At 44.9% G+C, this 18132-nt stretch overlaps 1 protein-coding gene across 1 annotated transcript in view; it reads right to left on the bottom strand.

Annotated features, from left to right (window-relative positions):
* Positions 1-17197, bottom strand: part of LOC119460613 (MFS-type transporter SLC18B1-like) — a 41510-nt gene extending 24313 nt beyond the window's left edge. Inside the window, exons 1-4 of the mRNA XM_037721635.2 lie at positions 16891-17197; positions 7259-7562; positions 856-951; positions 699-772 (exon numbers count right to left, since the gene is read on the bottom strand). Coding sequence (XP_037577563.1) covers positions 699-772; positions 856-951; positions 7259-7519 — 431 coding nt within the window. The 5' untranslated portion in view covers positions 7520-7562; positions 16891-17197. The remainder of the gene's footprint in view (positions 1-698; positions 773-855; positions 952-7258; positions 7563-16890) is intronic.
* Between the last annotated feature and the right edge of the window lie 935 nt (positions 17198-18132).

Below are 18132 nucleotides of genomic sequence, written 5' to 3'. Positions count from 1 at the left end.
ATTTCTGCTAATAATAGATTATGCATTTCAACTTTTTGTGCAAGTAATGTCCGCCTCATCGTGTAGACCAGCTCATTAACCAGAATTGGGCTATCTGCCACAGCCAACCTTTAAGAATTTTTGAAGGTGTTCGGTGAAACACCCTGTATATATATGAAAATGTGCATGCTCTGATCAAGATGCCATTCCATCAAGCTGTCGCACAACTAGTATTCGTGCCTCTTAAAACTATTAATGGCTAACTTTCTAGTACATCTAGTACATCTTCTAGTACATCTTCATGTACTATGCTGGGGCTCACACATGCAAGCTATGCAATGTGGGAGTTAGATATATATTAATATATCATGCTTCCGTGCACGGTCATTAACATGACTCTCAGGTTTACCATCGGATATTTTCATATACGATGGTGGTACCACATTGACAACACCAGTTTCACAGTCCAGGTACATGAGAAAATCACTGTAGCACCAACAAAACAGGCGCAAAGAACAGAAGCCAGGACATCACGTTGCACCCGTGGCTATTTTTCGTGGCTGTTTTATTAGCGCTAGAATGGCTTCCTTAGGCGTCAACGAATTTGGCCAACACCGTATTATTTTTCACATCACGAACTATCTGGTGCCCACACATGCGAGCTCAAGTAACAGCTATGGAGCTAGACAGTACGCACACAAAAACAAGTAAAAACTTACCCGAGAAGAACCGTAAATAGCAGAAAACCAATCTGTCCTGACAAATAGCACTTCCGTGGTGATGTAATAGCCATCTAGAAGTAAGACAACATCGATGCAAAAGCTAGCCTTTTGTGGCTAGTGAAAATCCGTTCCAAAAAGATCGCATGACACTTACAAGCCGTTGATTTAGCACAGATCCCAGCAACATCGCGACCTTAGTGGCAGAAAAGAAAAATCCGTATTTCCAAGCTTCCAGACCAGCGGCAGCAGCCTTGTTAGCGTGTAAAATAAACAGAAAAAAAACGACACACAATAAGGAAAAAACAGAAGTCATGAATGCACCGGTATTGGATGTTGTTCCACCATACTTTGCATTGAGAGACTTCTAAAAAAATCGCTCCGAGATGAGTGTTAGCCGACACAAAGAACGTGCCGGTGATTTATTTATTTATTTATTTACTTATTTATTTATTTATTTATTTATTTATTTATTTATTTATTTATTTATTTATTTATTTATAATCACAGTGTGACACCACCTGCAGCTCCTTCCCACGAGAAGCCAGTCTGCTGTACAGTGTACTACGTTTGTGGAAGCAAAGTGTCTCAACGTGCTACGTGGACGAACGGTTCCTTTGGAGTTATCGCAAAACACCGCTGGCACTTTATTTGTGTTTTTTTTTCTTTTGTGAGGAATTTGTGCAGAAAACAAGCTTATGCGTTTTTTTCACGTAACTCAATCCCAAACTGGGCAACAGCGATCTGCTACAAATACATAGGTCTGCTACAGCCAACTATTAACGAAACTTGCAGAAGGGGAGAGTTGTCTTGTAATACACCTAGTTAACGTTCGTTTGTAATGCTACTAAAATCTGTAATTTTTAGTCTTTACTACGGGGCACGAATGCTAAGAGAAAAGCTGTGACATTGCCATTGCTTTCAGCAACTGCGCAGAGGATTTTTTCAGTGTTTGAAGCTATGCTATTTCCAAACAAAGAGTTTGTTGTATTGAAGCTGTATACCAGGCGACTGGAGAGTGCTGTTGCCGTCACGACGGTCGAAAAAATTCTTCACAGATGTATGCTAATCTGACAACTGATATATATCCAAGATAGCCAAGATAGCCTATACGCGTATAGTGCTTGCCGACGAACGAGCCACTGGTGGCGGCCTTGCGCAGTGCTCTCGTGAAAAGAGTTAGTCGTGCGCCGTAGTTATCTCTGTCGTTACTCATTCTTCTCTGCTTGATTCAAGTTTTCGGAGCGATAAAAGCAGTCCCCTTCGTACGTGTACGGTGGCCAATGCTTGAAGGCATATCGAAGAATTGTTGTGCGGTGGGGTGCTCAAATACCTGCAAGCACTTGATGGTGACATGGCTCTAATTATTCCCCGTGAGAGCACATGAGCGGCAGCAACGGCTATAATGGATCACTGCCGTTTGGCGGGATATTTCTTGTTCCCATGTTTTTTTGTTATTTCGGGTATTTTAAGGATGAAATGCTTTTTACTGCCGTTGTCGGCGACCTTCAAGAGATGTTAAGCCACAATCCAGAGCCGTTATCCGGGCACTAAAGACGGGAATGGGGCGAGAACGGAACGACAACATTCAGGCATCGTTGTGAGAGCAAAACGAGATCCTCTGGGCAACCAGTCAAACCTTAAGAAAATGCTGTCTCTGGCCCCCCACCACCTGTACAGGACCCGCATTACATACGCTTGTTACTGCCCAGACAAGCTAAAAAATATTGATTTTGATTTCTTACTAATGTTTGATCACAATATCACTCAAGCTGTAACTTCTAGTACTTAAATTATGGGGTTTTATGTGCTAAAACCACGATCTGATTATGAGGCACGCCGTAGTGGGGGGGCTCCGGCATAATTCGGACCACCAGGGTTTATTTACCGTGCACCTAAATCTAAGTACACGGGTGTTATCGCATTTCGCCCCCATAGAAATGCGGCCGCCGTGGCCGGGATTCGATCCCGCGACCTCGTGCTCAGCATCCCAATACCATAGCTATGAAGCAACCACGGTGGGTATAACTTCTAGCACGCTGAAGTTTAATTTGTCATTTCCAATGGCAACGTTCAAAAGGCAGCTACAGTGCACCGTACGCTTGATTGTCATCTTTTGGCGCTGAGACAGGGTTGCATGGGCTCTTTTCAACGCCAACGGTCCGTGAGTTCCGCGGGGCGGATATTGCGCCACCTCCTTCGAGAGATAGCGCCACGCTTCGTTACCAGGCCGGCAGCGTCCGGCGCGCCGCGGGTGATTGTTTCGCCGAGACGAGACTTGCAACGAGGTTAAGTTCAGAACAGGTTCATTTCGACTCGTTAAGCTTGCAGGCCTGTGTCGCGGCACCAATCTGCTTGGTCGGCAGCCATTTCATGCTTACATCTACTCTAGATTACGGGAGAGCCAGCATTTTTTTTTTTTTTGCACTTGAAGATGTTTGCATGAGTAAGCGATGAATTTAATCATGGCCTGTCGATATTTTGTTTGGTTAGTCTGAAAGAAACACGGGCTAAAGACATTTCGTTTAGTTTCTGAATGCTGCTTGCCGCTTCTATGGTGTGCCGCTTCTCTTCAGTGTTGCTCTAGCCAGGGTGCACGACTGTACAAGTGCATCATCGTGTTGTATGTTAAAGCTGCTGAGGTTTGCAAGGATTAATTTTGTTGGCTTTATGCGGTCAGATAAGTGATCAAACCAGCTGTCATGCAGTTACTGTTTTTCCATCTATTTTATGCGTGGCTTCATGCATTTTGAACTGTTGCTAATTGCTTCATGTCGAACTGATGACCTATTTAAGTGCTACGTTTTTGCCTTGCCTCGTTTGTAAGGGGCTCAAACAACGCTCTGTTTTATCGGAATGACTACAGGCAAGTGCTTCTTTAACAGCTTTATTCTTTTCGCCAGAGGACATGTTCAGTATTGTGGTTTCTTGAGAAATATGTTAGAAAAGAAAAGGGGTAGCTCAGGTTGAGGATACCTGCTTAATTTTTGCTGAAAACTTCGCGTCAGGTTTGGGAATTCTTTACGCCTCGATGCAGTCTGAGCAGACTTACCATGCAGAGTGAGTGCTTTTTTGTTTCACAGCGTAGTCCATTTTTGAGTGTGCATTTTGTACTCAGTCGAATTTTTTCGGATCTTTTGTGGGGTAGGAGGGCAATGCCTACGCCACAAAAGACTAAACACGGCCTTACCGCAAGCGCCCATCTACCTTGGCCGGCGTTGCTCCGCCTTTAAATATATCATGTGACATCTCTCTTCCCTAACATTCGAAAGGGAGATATTGAAAAGCTGGCATAACTTTAGCTTTGTATATTTCCAAGCAGGTCGCTAAGGGACTACGCTGTGATTGGGAAATTGCGAGAGCTGCAGCGGGAAGGACATGCAGTTCATCGACGTATGCAGCGGAATCATGCCGGTGGAACAGCGCTAACCCACACTTTTATTCACTCGTGCGTTTGGTGACTTCGTTAACTATAGTGTACGCATTTCCATTGACAAATTCGTGGTTGCTCGTCTTGGGGCGACTTTGACGGCAGTAATTCGGCAATTTTACATGTATCCATCGGCAGAAAAATCACTATAATGTGTGCAGGCATCCTGCTGTGCTGAGTCATTTGGGATGTAAGCCGGCATCAACGACGTGTGCCTATTAGTGACGTAGAGAAACGGTATTACGCAAGGGTAGAGCTAGAGCCCTTCCCCTGTCGAGAAAATGTGGGTAGGCGAAGCTTGTGACAAGACGACACTGTCGCAGGCATTCCGCTTTGTTTGCCCTAAACTCAGGGTCGGCGGCTCTTCGCTGACGTTTGGCCTAAACATCGCGCTCCCGCAACTCGGGGTCCGCGGTTCTTCGCTGCCGTTTCTCCAGGCCTTCGGAAGCCCTCATGCTAGAATTGGACGACAATCTTCGCTTACCCCTATTTCCTTGACAGGGGTAGGGCTGGTGATTTTGTCTTTTTGGGTCTCACGTGTGACAAAGGTAGTTCAAGGGCGCGTTACAGGTCCCCGAGCCCACAGGGGTATGTGCCATTGAGCTTGAACCCTTTCTGCATAATCACCAGTATCGGCCCACTTTTCAGCGTGACCACCACCACCGCCGCCGAAACTTGTGCGCCTATAAAGCTTCCCTTAAAAAAATCACAGGCCTGCGCGGCACATACAACACAGCCACAGCGTAAGCTGGAGGTGCGGCTCCATTGGAGCTTGATTTCGGGCAGCACGCAGTAGAGGATCGCGCGCTCGTGTGTATAGGACATGCTCCGCTGCAAGCTAGCAAGCGCTGGCGTGGCTCAATCGTAAAGTAGCTGACTCCCGCGTTGCGGGTCCGGGCTCGATACCAGAGGGAACTGGGTATTTTTTCCAGCTAAGCTTGTGTACGCTAGCCTGCACGGGTGATGTAACGCTAAAAAAACCAGCTGCTCTCAGAGCTGCACCGGCATGCACTCGTGCCACTGCTCTCACGTTCGTCGTCGTCGTCTGCTTGCACAGCTGGCTGCGTTGCCGCTAATCATTCCAGCGTAGAATTTCAATTGTCTTCTGTCGTCGTAATGGGGAGGCCGTGTTTGCGTACCCCCTATCATTGGCTTTAGTAATGGACAGATTTGATTTTGAAGAAATTTATGGAAATTCATCCAGAATGAAGGCGCTCTGGAAAGGGTTCGTTGTCGACATGCCGATTCTAGCGTGAGGGCTTCGGAAGCCCAGGCGAAACGTCAGCGAAGAGCCGCGGACCCCGAGTTGAGGGAGTGCGATGTTGAGGTCAAACGTCAGCGTCGTCTAGCCCTCCAGGAGCCCGACAACGGTGGCGCAAGCCTCAGCAACGCTAGGTTCAACTTTCCCGGTGCGACGGCAAGTTTTCAACGTGAATTTCTCAACCGGAACTTCAGAGCCAGCAGCAGTGTGTGTGACCGGTTGTTGTTCGAGCACGACGTAGTACTCGTCAGTGCAATTCGTTTGGAGGAGCACCGAAGAAACGTACGACAAGCTTCGCTTACCCCATTTCCTCGACAGGGGAAAGTCTACTAAATTTTTTTCTGATTCCCGGTGATTCCTGCGACGGACACCGGCGGCGGCGGACAACATTGCCAACCGAAACGGCTATTGGAATGAAGCCACAGCAGCTTACGCTGTAAAAACGATCGAGACATCGTATCACTCAACAAAACCAAGCGGCTACTTTACATGAACTCCACTTCGTATGAATGGACGTTATTGCCCTTGTCTGTGGGACGCACCTGGCACGTGTGCGGACTGGGTTGTTCCAAGCTCCGGTAACATCGTGATCGTGTACATGTCCGCTGTGATCATATAGTGGCCCGCACCTTTCCTGCAGCTGTCACCGCAGAAGAAGCAGTATGGCACCCGAAAAAAAGGGAAGTCACAGCCGTGAACTTCAGCCATTCTTGCTGCAAAATGTTGTCTTCTGCTGCTGCTCTCGAGCGTACTTCCGAAAGTGCCTGCTAGGTGGCCATCAGTGGCTCCTTGGTGCACTACGCGTATAAGTCAATTCTCAAATCCTTCGGGGGTACTATGTCTGTTTGCCTCGCTCGAACACAGGCACAGTTGATGCAGTGTTTGAGCGTGGTCGTGGCTGGCTTTTCTTAGTGACAGCACTTACGCAGACTGCGTTGCATCACCGCGACGTCAGCTTTCCTCGCCGTAGCAGTACAAACTGCTAGCTGACCGTCAACACGGATCCGCTATAACGCGACGTCAGAAACAAAACAAAAAAATAGATTACTAATTAAAAAAAAATCACCCGTGTAAGTTGTATATTCGAATGGGATATCCCCAAGGTAATCTTTATCTTGTAATTTTTCATCATTACGTTTTAAAGCAAATTTAGGGCTCCGACATGGCTCCGACATGGCTCCGACATGGCTCCGACATGCGTTGCAGTGCATTTGCCTTGCGTGAACTACTGCAGTGTCATGAAGGTGAGCGGTGGTTCTGAATAATGCAGTTGCATCAGCGCCTCTCCTCTCGGCATTAAATTCACTTGACACACATCAACACAACTAGATAAGTCCTTGTGTGTAGAAAGGAACCCCCCTAGAAAACAGCGTAAAGGGAGAAGATAAAACAACGAGCTCGGCGACGACGCGCATTGTTCACACATGGTGACAAGGGGCTGCTTCGTGTTACAGCTAGGGGTTGCTTCCTGGCAGGTATACATAAGCAGCGCTAGTGTTGTCCACCTCTCCCTTTGCATTTCTCTCCGTGTTTATACTACGGAAGTAATCGTACTTGCTATGCGATGAATCATAAAGAATCAAACTAAGAAAAGTGTCTATTTCGCAGACCTTACACGACACCAAAAGCATTTCTGCCTGTTTGGTGAACCAAAGAATGCGGAAGAGAACTTAACTCATATAGGTCATAGCATATAACGGTATGATTACACAAAAATTTACTGTTTTGTATCTGTATCAAGCGTGGCGAAATCTGCCCTCAGGAAAAGCTGTACAATTTTTTTTATTAATGCTGCCTATTATATTTCGGCCTGTGACGCCTGTTCAAGATTAGCTGAAGCAGCTAAGTAGGCATTACAAAAGTACCTACCAAAGGCGGGAAAAACGGCTGCATGATTGAAAAGGCTGCGGACATCCAGATGTGAGTGTAGATCAACGGCAGCATCCATCGGCTTTGGCGAATAACGGACAGCAGGCTGCTAGTCGGCACCGAGGCGTGTTTCTGTTGGTTGTCGCCTGCACTGCCTTTCTTGCCAGCATCTGATGGATCGATGATGAATGCACTATTGATGTACCCATCTCCGTTTCTCAATGGCGACGTTTGTCTTGAGATTTCTGCCACTTCCAGCATGACGATGCGAAGGTTGACACTCTGAGGTTCTGCGCCTCAGCACCTGCAAATGTAGGTACGATGTCAGTTTGAAGACAATTTGAGTACGCTTAGGCCTCGCCTTTAAGAGTGGAACGCGATCGCATTCAAAGATCCCTGACTGCTTCTCACGCTTCCCGGCAACGGGAGCTTATGTAACCGTAATGTTTCCCGGGAAACGTTTCCGGCGATTGCTATGCACGAAGGCGAGCTTTCTGGTATAAACGCGGCCTCTTGCATGGGCCCATCTTTCGTTATTGTTTCGCACTTGTAATATTTAAGCCTGAGAAGAATTAACATAAAAGGCATGCCTGGTAGGGTTTTTTTTTTCATTACATTTGTTTGTGCGCGGTTATTCTCAAAATTCCGAGGAATAACTTCGTAAAGAATGTAAGATAAATTATGAGCAACTTTAGTGAAAGAAGAACTTAAGGGCCGTATAGAATATATACGGCAACTTTCGCTCAAAGGACGCCAATGCCGGCTACAGCGCCGACATCGACATCGGATTTTCTGCGACACGGGGCCCTTAACGCCCTCGCGTTAACACTCCTCGTCCTGTTGTGGCTGAACAAAAAACTTCATATTAATCATATTCTATACGGACCTAAGTTCTTTGAAGGACTAATGGGAATAGCGTTTTCATTTCTTCCCAACTCGGCGTGTAGGCATAGGCAGGAATGTCTTTCATGCCTATTGGGGCTCCACTAGCACGGTGATATCGACAGATTACAAGATGACCGAAAAATTGAACCTGGAGCATGAGAATCAGCAACATGGGCGTATTAAAGGTGCTCAAGGGTGGCTGCTTGGACTGGTTGGTGAAGGATTCTTTCATCAAGGAAAACCCTTTTTCTTTCTTCATAGCGCTCTGCCCTGTCGCCTTCGGTGCTTTCTTGTGACTTGTATGCAAAAACAAAATGGTTTTTCTTGATGAAATAAAGATACTGGGTTTGTATTTCTGAATGCTGGAAAGTCAAGGAGATTTAAAGGCAAATAGTGAAGGTAGGCGAACTGGTACGTTATAACGTACCCGTTCACCTACCTTCACTATAGTGTTTTAAATACTAAAGGTTGATTTTAGAGAAAACACATGTGAGGCAGGCGAAGACGTGAGGAAAGTGTGAACGACGGCGTCGCCGCCACGCTTCATATACGCAGCTAGCTCTGGACGCTTGCTACTAGGCGACGGAATGAAAAGCGAACCCGAGAAAACAAGCAAGCAAGTATCAGTTCTTTCCCATCTCTGTCACAGTTGTGCAATGCATTCTAGTCCAATTCGTAGTGTAATTCATTCGTATGGGATACAAACTTCTGATGATAGTCTTTGGAATTACTGTGCTCGTTTTCTGTGAGAGCTACAGATTTAAATAAATGCTTCACTCGAGGTCAAGTAGAAATTCGACTGTGCGAAATCACTCATGACGGCGAGAATATCCATTAGCTAGCCAAATCGGGATTAACTAAAGCTATAAAGCCAACAGGTGGCCTCAATTAAACCATGAGGGTGGAGAGCGAAGTTTCACAAATCACTGGAGGAAAGCAACTAGACCAGATCCGAGTTCTTTAGCTAAATGGGCCACTGATTTACCACAATGGCTAGACCAGCGATTCATTCTGTGGACTCATCATGACCAGATTGAGCAGCACAGGATCAAGCCGTTGCTGAAGGCTTCGCTGCAGAGCCACCATTAATGATATTCAGTGACGCTGAGTCGTGTAACTCTCACTAATAAATTAGCTATTCGGTATATCGTGCGTATCTGCTGCAATCGAGTGTGTAAATGGACCACCTATTCGTCTGGCCGTCACGGTTCAAACATCAGTATAATCATAATCATTATCATCATCATGTTTCTCCTTGAAGGACCCCAACAAATGCATTACATAAATAAGGGCATTAACAGAAAACAAAGCGAAGAAGCGAAAAAAAATTTCTCCAAGAATAAGTAAGGTTGGATATGTGGTACAATACAAGCAAGCAAATACAAACACAGCCGCGTTTTAAGATTCGTTTTTATAGTAGTGGAATGAACAGTAGTGTAAGCATAAAGAGGTAAACTGACAGCAAGAAAATTATTGCCGTAATGCCAAATTATGCGCGTGCCCCATCTTTACCGTAAATCGCGATGCCGACAGCTCAGGTCTTGAGGTGTTGCGAAGCTTCTGGTTAACAAAGCAATTTCCTTAGCGGGTGTGGGATAACCTTATGCGCCATCTCCTGTTCTTGGGGGATGACGCAGTGCTTTCTTGCGAAGGAGGGATATCAGACATCTGTCATAACAACAAACACGTTGGTATTTCATCTCAATTCTTCCCTGACGTACTGTGACTTGGGTACTTCTGGTTAAAATGTTTTTGAAGCTGAAATCTTCATTTGTCGAAGGGTTTAAACAATCACGAATACCGTTTCTTCGTTACCGTCATTATGCCTTCGTAAGAACAGTTTGAGGAGAGTGTACAGGATTACTTGAGTATTGCACAAAGTTGTGGCGTTAGCGGGAATCGGGAGAGTTACAGTTGGCCAAATAAATGGGTCTAGAACCAAAGGATTTGCGGAAGCTTGCAAAGTTCCTTTTTGTTTCACCGCGGAAGGATAAATCATAGTTCTAGCTGCATGTCACAAGCTACGCCGGAACACGCGAGTCACAAGTTATCGCGCCGGAACGCACACATGCTTCAGATTTTGCAAAACGCAACAAAACGTATATTGACGCCACCTCGGACATCAAAGTAAAAACATTGCCTATTTTGAGATTAAAATTCTTGCAGAATTCATCTCAAAATGACGGTCGACGTTAAAGCAATTCGCATTGAATCAATGTAGCGACACACCATTTTGCCACCGTCGAAACGCGTCGTGTATGAGCCGTGTGCTGTAGCTGGGCTCTTGTCTCACGCTTCCCTCAAGACATGCTGCGACATCTATCGGCGCCGCCGCGAAGTCCGCGCGTGGGGCGTCTATGAGAATATATTCCGACAGGATTGTCTAAATGTATATATGACGCGTGTTCGATCCCGTCCAGCACCGGATAACTTTTAAATTATTTTTATATATTTATTTTTTCCACAAATCATTGAAGACTGGCACACACGGAGTGGCACAAACCCAGTGACTCAAGTTGGCGTGGAAGAGGTTAGATACAGACAAACATCGCAAACTGGTTGAAGCTCCAAAAGAATGAGAATCGCATTAAAGGACATTTACAATTGCGGGGCCTTGCTGCTGTGAATGACTTGCCGCTACTTTGCTCATGGGGCGTAATTTTGCTCCGCGGAATGACCCACAGTTAAAACTCGGGCTTATAAAGCTTCATGACTGCGACGGAAAAATTTAGGGTTTTTTTCCTGGTATTGCGCGGCTTGTCATTCATGTCCATTACGTACAAGGTACCTGCAAATATGAAACGCTATTTAAGTGTAACTTGGGCCGTGCACACATGAATCAAGTTCATGGGACTGGCACTGACTTGTAAACTTGCTTGTAGTAATAAATAGCTAGCATTTTTTGTACCATCGAGTGCTGCGTGCGAGAACAGCGCTCGCTGATCGTTATAGCTTGTTATGCACTTCTTATAGCGCTAGTGGTTATGACTGGGCGAGGTTGCCAGCTTATGAGAAGCACTTCTTAAGAACGAATAAATTTGTTAATTTGCACCATGGCCTACAGATTGGCAATGTAGCGTACATGATACGCAAGGACAATAAATGTCGTGACGTCAATCATGTGACATGCATGGCCGGCGACTCACGGTCGCGTGGCCTTTGTTGAAACACAGGCCCGTTCCTTGTGGAGACAGGGGAAAACGCACGCAGTGCAAAACAATAAGGTAAGCGCCGCTTGCGTGTTTGAGCAACGCAGGATCGCGTTTCAGCGAGACGATTCCCCGAACCTTCAATGGTTCATGTTTCCGTGACGCCACCAATTTTTTGCCTTGATGCGCGCATGTGAGCTGAAAAAACATTTCCAGTTTTGTATTTCATTTGTAGCAGCTGTCATCTTTGTGTTTTTAAAGCTGAGAAATAAATTATTATCGTCTATAACAAGAAACACCAGGGAATTTAAGCTTAGGTCAAATGTCCCAAACCTGCATTATAGTTATGACATTGCCGAGCAACTAAAGATGCAAAATTATCGGAAATTTGTTTGCCTGAAGGAAACCGTCTTTCTTTTTTCTAGTCAACGTGACATCAAAATATAAGGTAAATGTTTCACAGTTAGAGAAACAGTGTAAATATTTCGAAGCACAAACATATCAAATAGAAAGCTAGCGCCCGCCCTCTTCCGTGTCGGTACCAGAGCTGATTTCTCTTGGGGACTTGTGCAGAAAGGTGATGAAAAGGCTCTCTTTCTGCAGAATTTTGTTTAAGCTTTACGTTATTACTTTTAGGGCTCCGAAATATTGCAAATTTTTTATCTGATGAAGGAAAAAACACATTTTTTTAGGCAATATGTATCTTTTCTTTACCATTTTCATCTCTACGCGTAACCGCATGATTCTAACCACTGCGTGATATCAGGACGAATATTTAATAACCCGCTAGTCCTAATCAGCCGCAGGCTCAGTTGGTCGTTTCAGCGAATGCACTCGTGCATATATATATATATATATATATATATATATATATATAATCTTGGCGCGGGTCTGGAAAGGCCGACCCGCGGCCGATACGTCGCTATAAATCTTTCTTTTTGTTTGCCTACGTGCGCGTGTACTTCCTACAATATATATATATATATATATATATATATATATATATATATATATATACACGAACACCCTTCTTGCCACTGTGTTTTTCGTGGTTTCCTTCTCCTGTGCTGTCATTCCGCCAGGTAATAGCTGTGCTGATTTGATGAGTGGCCGGTATGGTGGTTATTATGATAGTAGACCACTTCTCGTATACATCTAATACGACAAGCATAGAATGTAAGTATATGATAGCTCGGTTTCTTTACACAAAAAGCAGTCTTTTAGAATGTCTACGCACCAGATCGTGCGTGAGGGGAGTTTGCAACACTTTTCCTACAAAAAAGAAAATACACAAGCTTTTATTCATTCTATATAAGGCTTATCTTTGCGATAGGACACGTGCTACACTGTCGGCTGAGAGCCATTGTGGCGAAAGCAACACCTTCTATGCTCCTGAACTGATCTGTAGGGATTTGATACCTTAATGCAGACTCGTTCTTGGAGATGACTACCTAATTTTGCTACATGTGCCTAAAGCGCCGCCGCAGAAGCGATGACCAAGGGTACATAACATAATCTTAAAACACTCCAGCACAAATGCTCCTGTCAGCTTATGCCCGTTTGCCAACTATACCTGCCACTTGATAAGTAAAAAACTAGGTCTACGCAAATGAATTTTCATGTTGACAAACTAGTTGTAAGTGTATCAATCCAACCAAAAAAAAAAAAAGCACAGACAACGGTACAGGGATTTTGGTGGGAGCGCATTGCCGAGAGCCGCATTTACCTTGCAACACCGAGACTGCTTGAAATGTTTTTCTAGCAATTAAATGACTCAGATGGGCTAATTGGTTGCTGACTTGATGAAACGTACGTGATTATAACGGTGCGTTTGAGAACAGGACACAGGAAGAATGGACGTAGGGAAATTGTCGAAGGACGTCGGCAGTTGTCCTACGTGCATTCTTTCTGTGTCCTGCACTCAAACGCGCCGTTATAACCTTGTCCGGTATAACGTAAAACTATCCTAATCTGTTTTTATCCCAAATCGAACATTAGCCCTCCGTGATAGGTCAAAACGGCTTCAGCTCTGCACATATGGGTGGTGCGGCCGCCCATATGGGCAGAGCTGGACCCGTTTTGACCCATCAAGGAGGGCTAATGTCCGATTTGGGATAAAAACAGATTGGAGTAGTTTTACGTTATACCGGCCCATGTTTCATCAGGTCTCTCTAGATGTTATTATACAGCTGTAGTGTATTTTTGGGCACTCTTAGGGGTAAAGCAGCAGTATCACTAACTATGAAAACTAATTGTACGGTGATAAGTGTGGTTTTAAATGATGCATTCATAAATATTCTATAAAGTAGCGCGACGTGTAATGGTGTACAAGGAAGCTGCTTCTCCAAATTTCATTAAACCTGAAATGTTCTATATTGGTCAGCAACTTTATCAGATCGCTTTCAGTGGTTATTGAATTGTCGTTGACATGTGGTTGTACAATTTTTACTGAACACTGTATATGTAGCCTTAGTGGTGTTTTTGGACACATGATAAAAACATGTGAGTATGTATGTAAAAAAAATTAAGAGCCTTTCCCCTGTCGAGGAAATGGGGTTAAGTGAAGCTTGTGGCAAGATGACGCTGTCGCAGGCGTTCCGCTTCGTTTGCTCTAAACTAAATGTCGGCGGGTCTTCGCTGGCGTTTGGCCTCAACATCTCGCTCTCGCAACTAGGGGTCCGCGGCTATTCGCTGACGTTTTGCCTAGGCTTCGGAACTGCTAGAATCGGTACGTCGGTGACAAGCCCTTTCCCGAGCGAGTTCGCTGCACCATTGCTCAAACGCAGCCTGCTCCTCGACGGAGCGCATCCCGCGTGGCGTTCCCATCCGTTCGCCGAAAGCTGAGACGAGGGAAGCCCGGCGGAGCGCGCGCCAACCCTCTTTCCTTCCCTTTCTCTCCCCGCGACACACCAAACGACCCTGATTGGTGGCGCGCGTCACATGATCCGGCACCGGCGCCGCTTACCCGCACCTGCTCTTTCTTTCTTTCTTTCTTTCTTTCTTTCTTACTTTCTTTCTTTCTTTCTGTCTTTCTTTCTTTCTTTCTTTCTGTCTTTCTTGTCCTTGGCTCATACCCCCATATCCATTGCGGGTATGCGCCACACGTGACTTTTTGCGTGACTACGCCACCACCAAAAAAATCTGTAACGCAATACAAGCTTCGCTTGAAAAACTTCTATACGAACCTGTCTAGGTAGCTTAGTGGCTAAGGCGTTCTGCTGCTCAGCACGAGGTCGCGGGGTTTGAATCCCGGTGCTGGCGACCGCATTTCGATAGGGGCGAAACGCAGAAAAAGACACGTTCATTTATATTTAAGCGCAGGTTAAAGAACCCTACGAGATCAAAACTAATTCGCAGCCCATCACTACGATGCCCTATAATAACACAACGTGCAGTTTCCGTATGTTAAAACCCACAATAAAGTTAAAAAAAACATGGGAGAAGAAAAAGACGACAAAAGAAAGAGAATAAGGATCTGAAGAGATAACGCACATGTTACATTCTCTCACGTGAAGCTTTATTGTAACGGATAATGACATGCTATTCAAAAAAAAAGAAAAAGAAAGATGTGACTAGCATAGCTGTATTTATTTTACCCCATGAAACGTGTATTTTAATGCGATGTTTATGCTTATGCTCTACACTGTTAACAATTTATGGAATAAATGCAGACACCAAACCTCGCGGGTGCACAGTGTGAGACGTCGGCGCAGAGGAAGCTTTGCTTTAAAAATATCACCGCCACTTGCTACCGAATACAAATATTACTTTTCACCTGTAACTGTAGCTGGCTCGACGGGACCTGAATTACCATTTTATTATGAGTTTTTAAAGAGAGAAACAATGTCCCACAACATAGTCGGTATAGTTTCTCCAAGTTCACGCTAACGCTTTTGCAATTCGCGATGCATCACAAGTTCAAACGATAGTAAGCGTGCAATAAGGTCAAAGGTATTGTATTTCTTTGTGCTCTAGGCCGTTAAGCCTTTCAAGCAATTGACGATCATCCTGATTTCACAAGCGCACGGCAAGTGCGAAACATCCAGTCTCCACCGCGCGCGTTTGGTACACCGCGTGCTTTTACGTGTCTACAGGCTGTCTGGGTCCATGGAATGTCAATATGAACGCAGAATCCTCGAAAGTCGCATGTTGCATGCAGTACGTAAAGAACGGTGAAAAAATATCACAATCTGAAACAATTGCAAATAAAATCTTTTGTTTGTTTCTTTAACAATTGTTAATAAAATCGTCTCGATGGGGGACGAAATGCGAAAACGCAATCCGGATTCCCTCACTACGGCGTGCCCCATAATCAAATCGTGATATTGACACGTAAAACCCCAGAATTTATTCATTCAATAAATTATTTTCAGCTGCAGCGTCCCGACTTCGTAATACAACTCCTGGGCTTGCTTGGTGTGCAACAATAGAAAGGAGGAAAGGAAGGGCTAGTGCGAATCTAAATTTCGAGACTCACTTTCATAATTTGACTGGCATTAGCTAATGCTACATTCATAAAAGTCTAGCTACATCACTTCGAAGCACATGAAATCGTTGCACTGGTATTGACGCCGTACCATTTATGATGAAGTTAAATTTATTAATACGTTGAGGGAACGAACAGAATGTAGAATAATTTACCACCGAACTATATACCTATATAGCTATATGTGGTGGTTGGTTGCTGAAAACAAGATCGCGGATTCAATGTTCGGTCACGGTAACCACATTTCCGTTGGAGCGGTATGCAAAAAGGCCACCTTCTGAGAGTGGGAATACTCCATGTGGTAAAATTTATTTCTACAGTGTGGGAAGTCCGCAATGCCACTTTTTCCGGTTTAGCCCGCCCATGTTATAATATACATTGTAGCCCACAACCTTGTTGTCATAAATAAGTTACGTAGTATAGACAGTGAAACATGTTCTATTATATTCACTGCGACAGCACGATTCTAGCGATTTATTGTAAACGTCGAAATAAAAGAATGTAAGCACTCGTGAGTAGCCGCAACACTGTCAAATAACGGACGATAGCTAGCAGTTTACGACAGAGTCGTACTTAATTGTTATACGCCTAAGCGCAATGTTTTTCACTGCATGACTTTGTGGATCGGTCTGATGAAACGAGCTCTGCATACCAGTAATGTGGCCGGTTGGGCTTGTTGGTACAACATATTGGTCAATTGCAGCGCAGATATAAACAACGACAGAAAAGAGGAGACGACAGGCGTGCGCCAACTTCCAACAAAAAAACTTTATTTTCGGCGACCCCTGTTTATAGCCGTCACTGATCACACTGCACATGCGCAATTCACACCCTTAGAAAGGTTAACTATTTGTCTGACAAGTACACAGATGGTGTGCTGACTATAAACACAGGTCACCGAAAATAAAGCTTTTTTTTTGTAGGAATTTAGCGCACGTTTGTCGTCTCGTCATTTCTGGCGTCGACTGTATATCGTCGCTAAAATTCACCAATCTGCATACTAGCCGTAAGATTTCATTTGTGGTTCACTCACGAGACGTTCGCAATGCGACATTGCATAATCTCTTAAGTCTTTTACGGCAAACATTGCGTCTGTGAGTTAGTCCACTCACCTGTCGTTGCGTCCGGGAAAAAAGCACCGAGGCTCAGCTGCTCTCTCGTTTAAGCAGGTAAAAGACGGTTCCCGACGTTGCCTGGAAGCGACGAACTGCAGTCGTGCACTGCGCTCCAGGAAAAATGCGCGGAGCGCGCGATCGGAAACCAGAAGCCGCTTGCCACCAGCTACCGCAACAAATAACACGTGTGAAATAAAAAAAAAATGCTCGAGCAAGAGAACACTAGTTTGACGACTTGCTTCGATACAGCGTGCGCTGGCACGCTGTGGGGGCCTTAGGTAGCTCGCAACTCGAAGTGATTATTCATTAATGATAAATAAAAGGTTTGTGTCGAAAGGCGGCTGTACGCACGCTCCTGTGCACTACGTCAAACTGAGACAGCTGAGAAGTGCAGGTGGGACTCGCGTCCCCGCGCGCGGCGCGGAGAGAGAAAGAGTGGAAGGGGCGAGGATTGTTGTGGAAAGTGGAAAAGAGTATGAAAGGCTGTGTGTGTGAACGAAGGCTTTTTCTATGTGTTTTTGCGTAGGCAAAGTGCTCGAATAGGCCGGTCCAAAATCGCATTAGCTTTTTTCATGAACTTCCGGAAGCTGAAGGACAACTGGCGCGCACCATGGTGGAGCGATTTGCCGGTAGCGACGGCCGCCTATTCAAAGCCGAGCTTGACGCAGGCAGTCATTAGAGCCAAGGGAGGCTTTGCATAGTTTGCAAGCGCATCAGCATACCAATAGACTCTATGTACCACTGCTTAGTTTACATGAGATTAACATGTGTATGCATTCTTTTACGTATTTCCAATTGTGGAGCAAGCGTTCTTGACGTCAATTATGTTTCTTTTGTATGCGATATACTTACGTCGCGGCATCTTCTTATGATAGTCCACACATTTTCGCTAATAATTGAAAGGGTAGTCAACCCTGAGAAACATTCGTCGAATTAAAACAAAATTGCACAGATACTGTCTCGATTGAATGCTGTGCTTGTACATGTGCCCGTATATTCTGTACAGTAAACGCCATGAAAACACGCGAGACGAAAGAAAAGAGGCGAACATGGCGCTACTTAAATATTATCTATTTATACATATAATGTTGCTACACAGACACGCTTACGATGGCATTGCGTCCAAGATTTGTTTTATGCAGAATGTACCCTCATTTTAAAAAACTATTCTTTTTATACTAATCCGTATGCTGAGGAAGTGTTTCAGCAAACGCGTGCGATGTATGCGAATGTGGTGTG

The sequence above is a fragment of the Dermacentor silvarum genome, chromosome 8 (assembly GCF_013339745.2).
Source record: "Dermacentor silvarum isolate Dsil-2018 chromosome 8, BIME_Dsil_1.4, whole genome shotgun sequence".
Lineage (NCBI taxonomy): Eukaryota > Metazoa > Arthropoda > Arachnida > Ixodida > Ixodidae > Dermacentor > Dermacentor silvarum.
The sequence above is the reverse complement of the archived record's forward strand: the minus strand, read 5'-3'. Positions and strand labels throughout refer to the sequence as shown.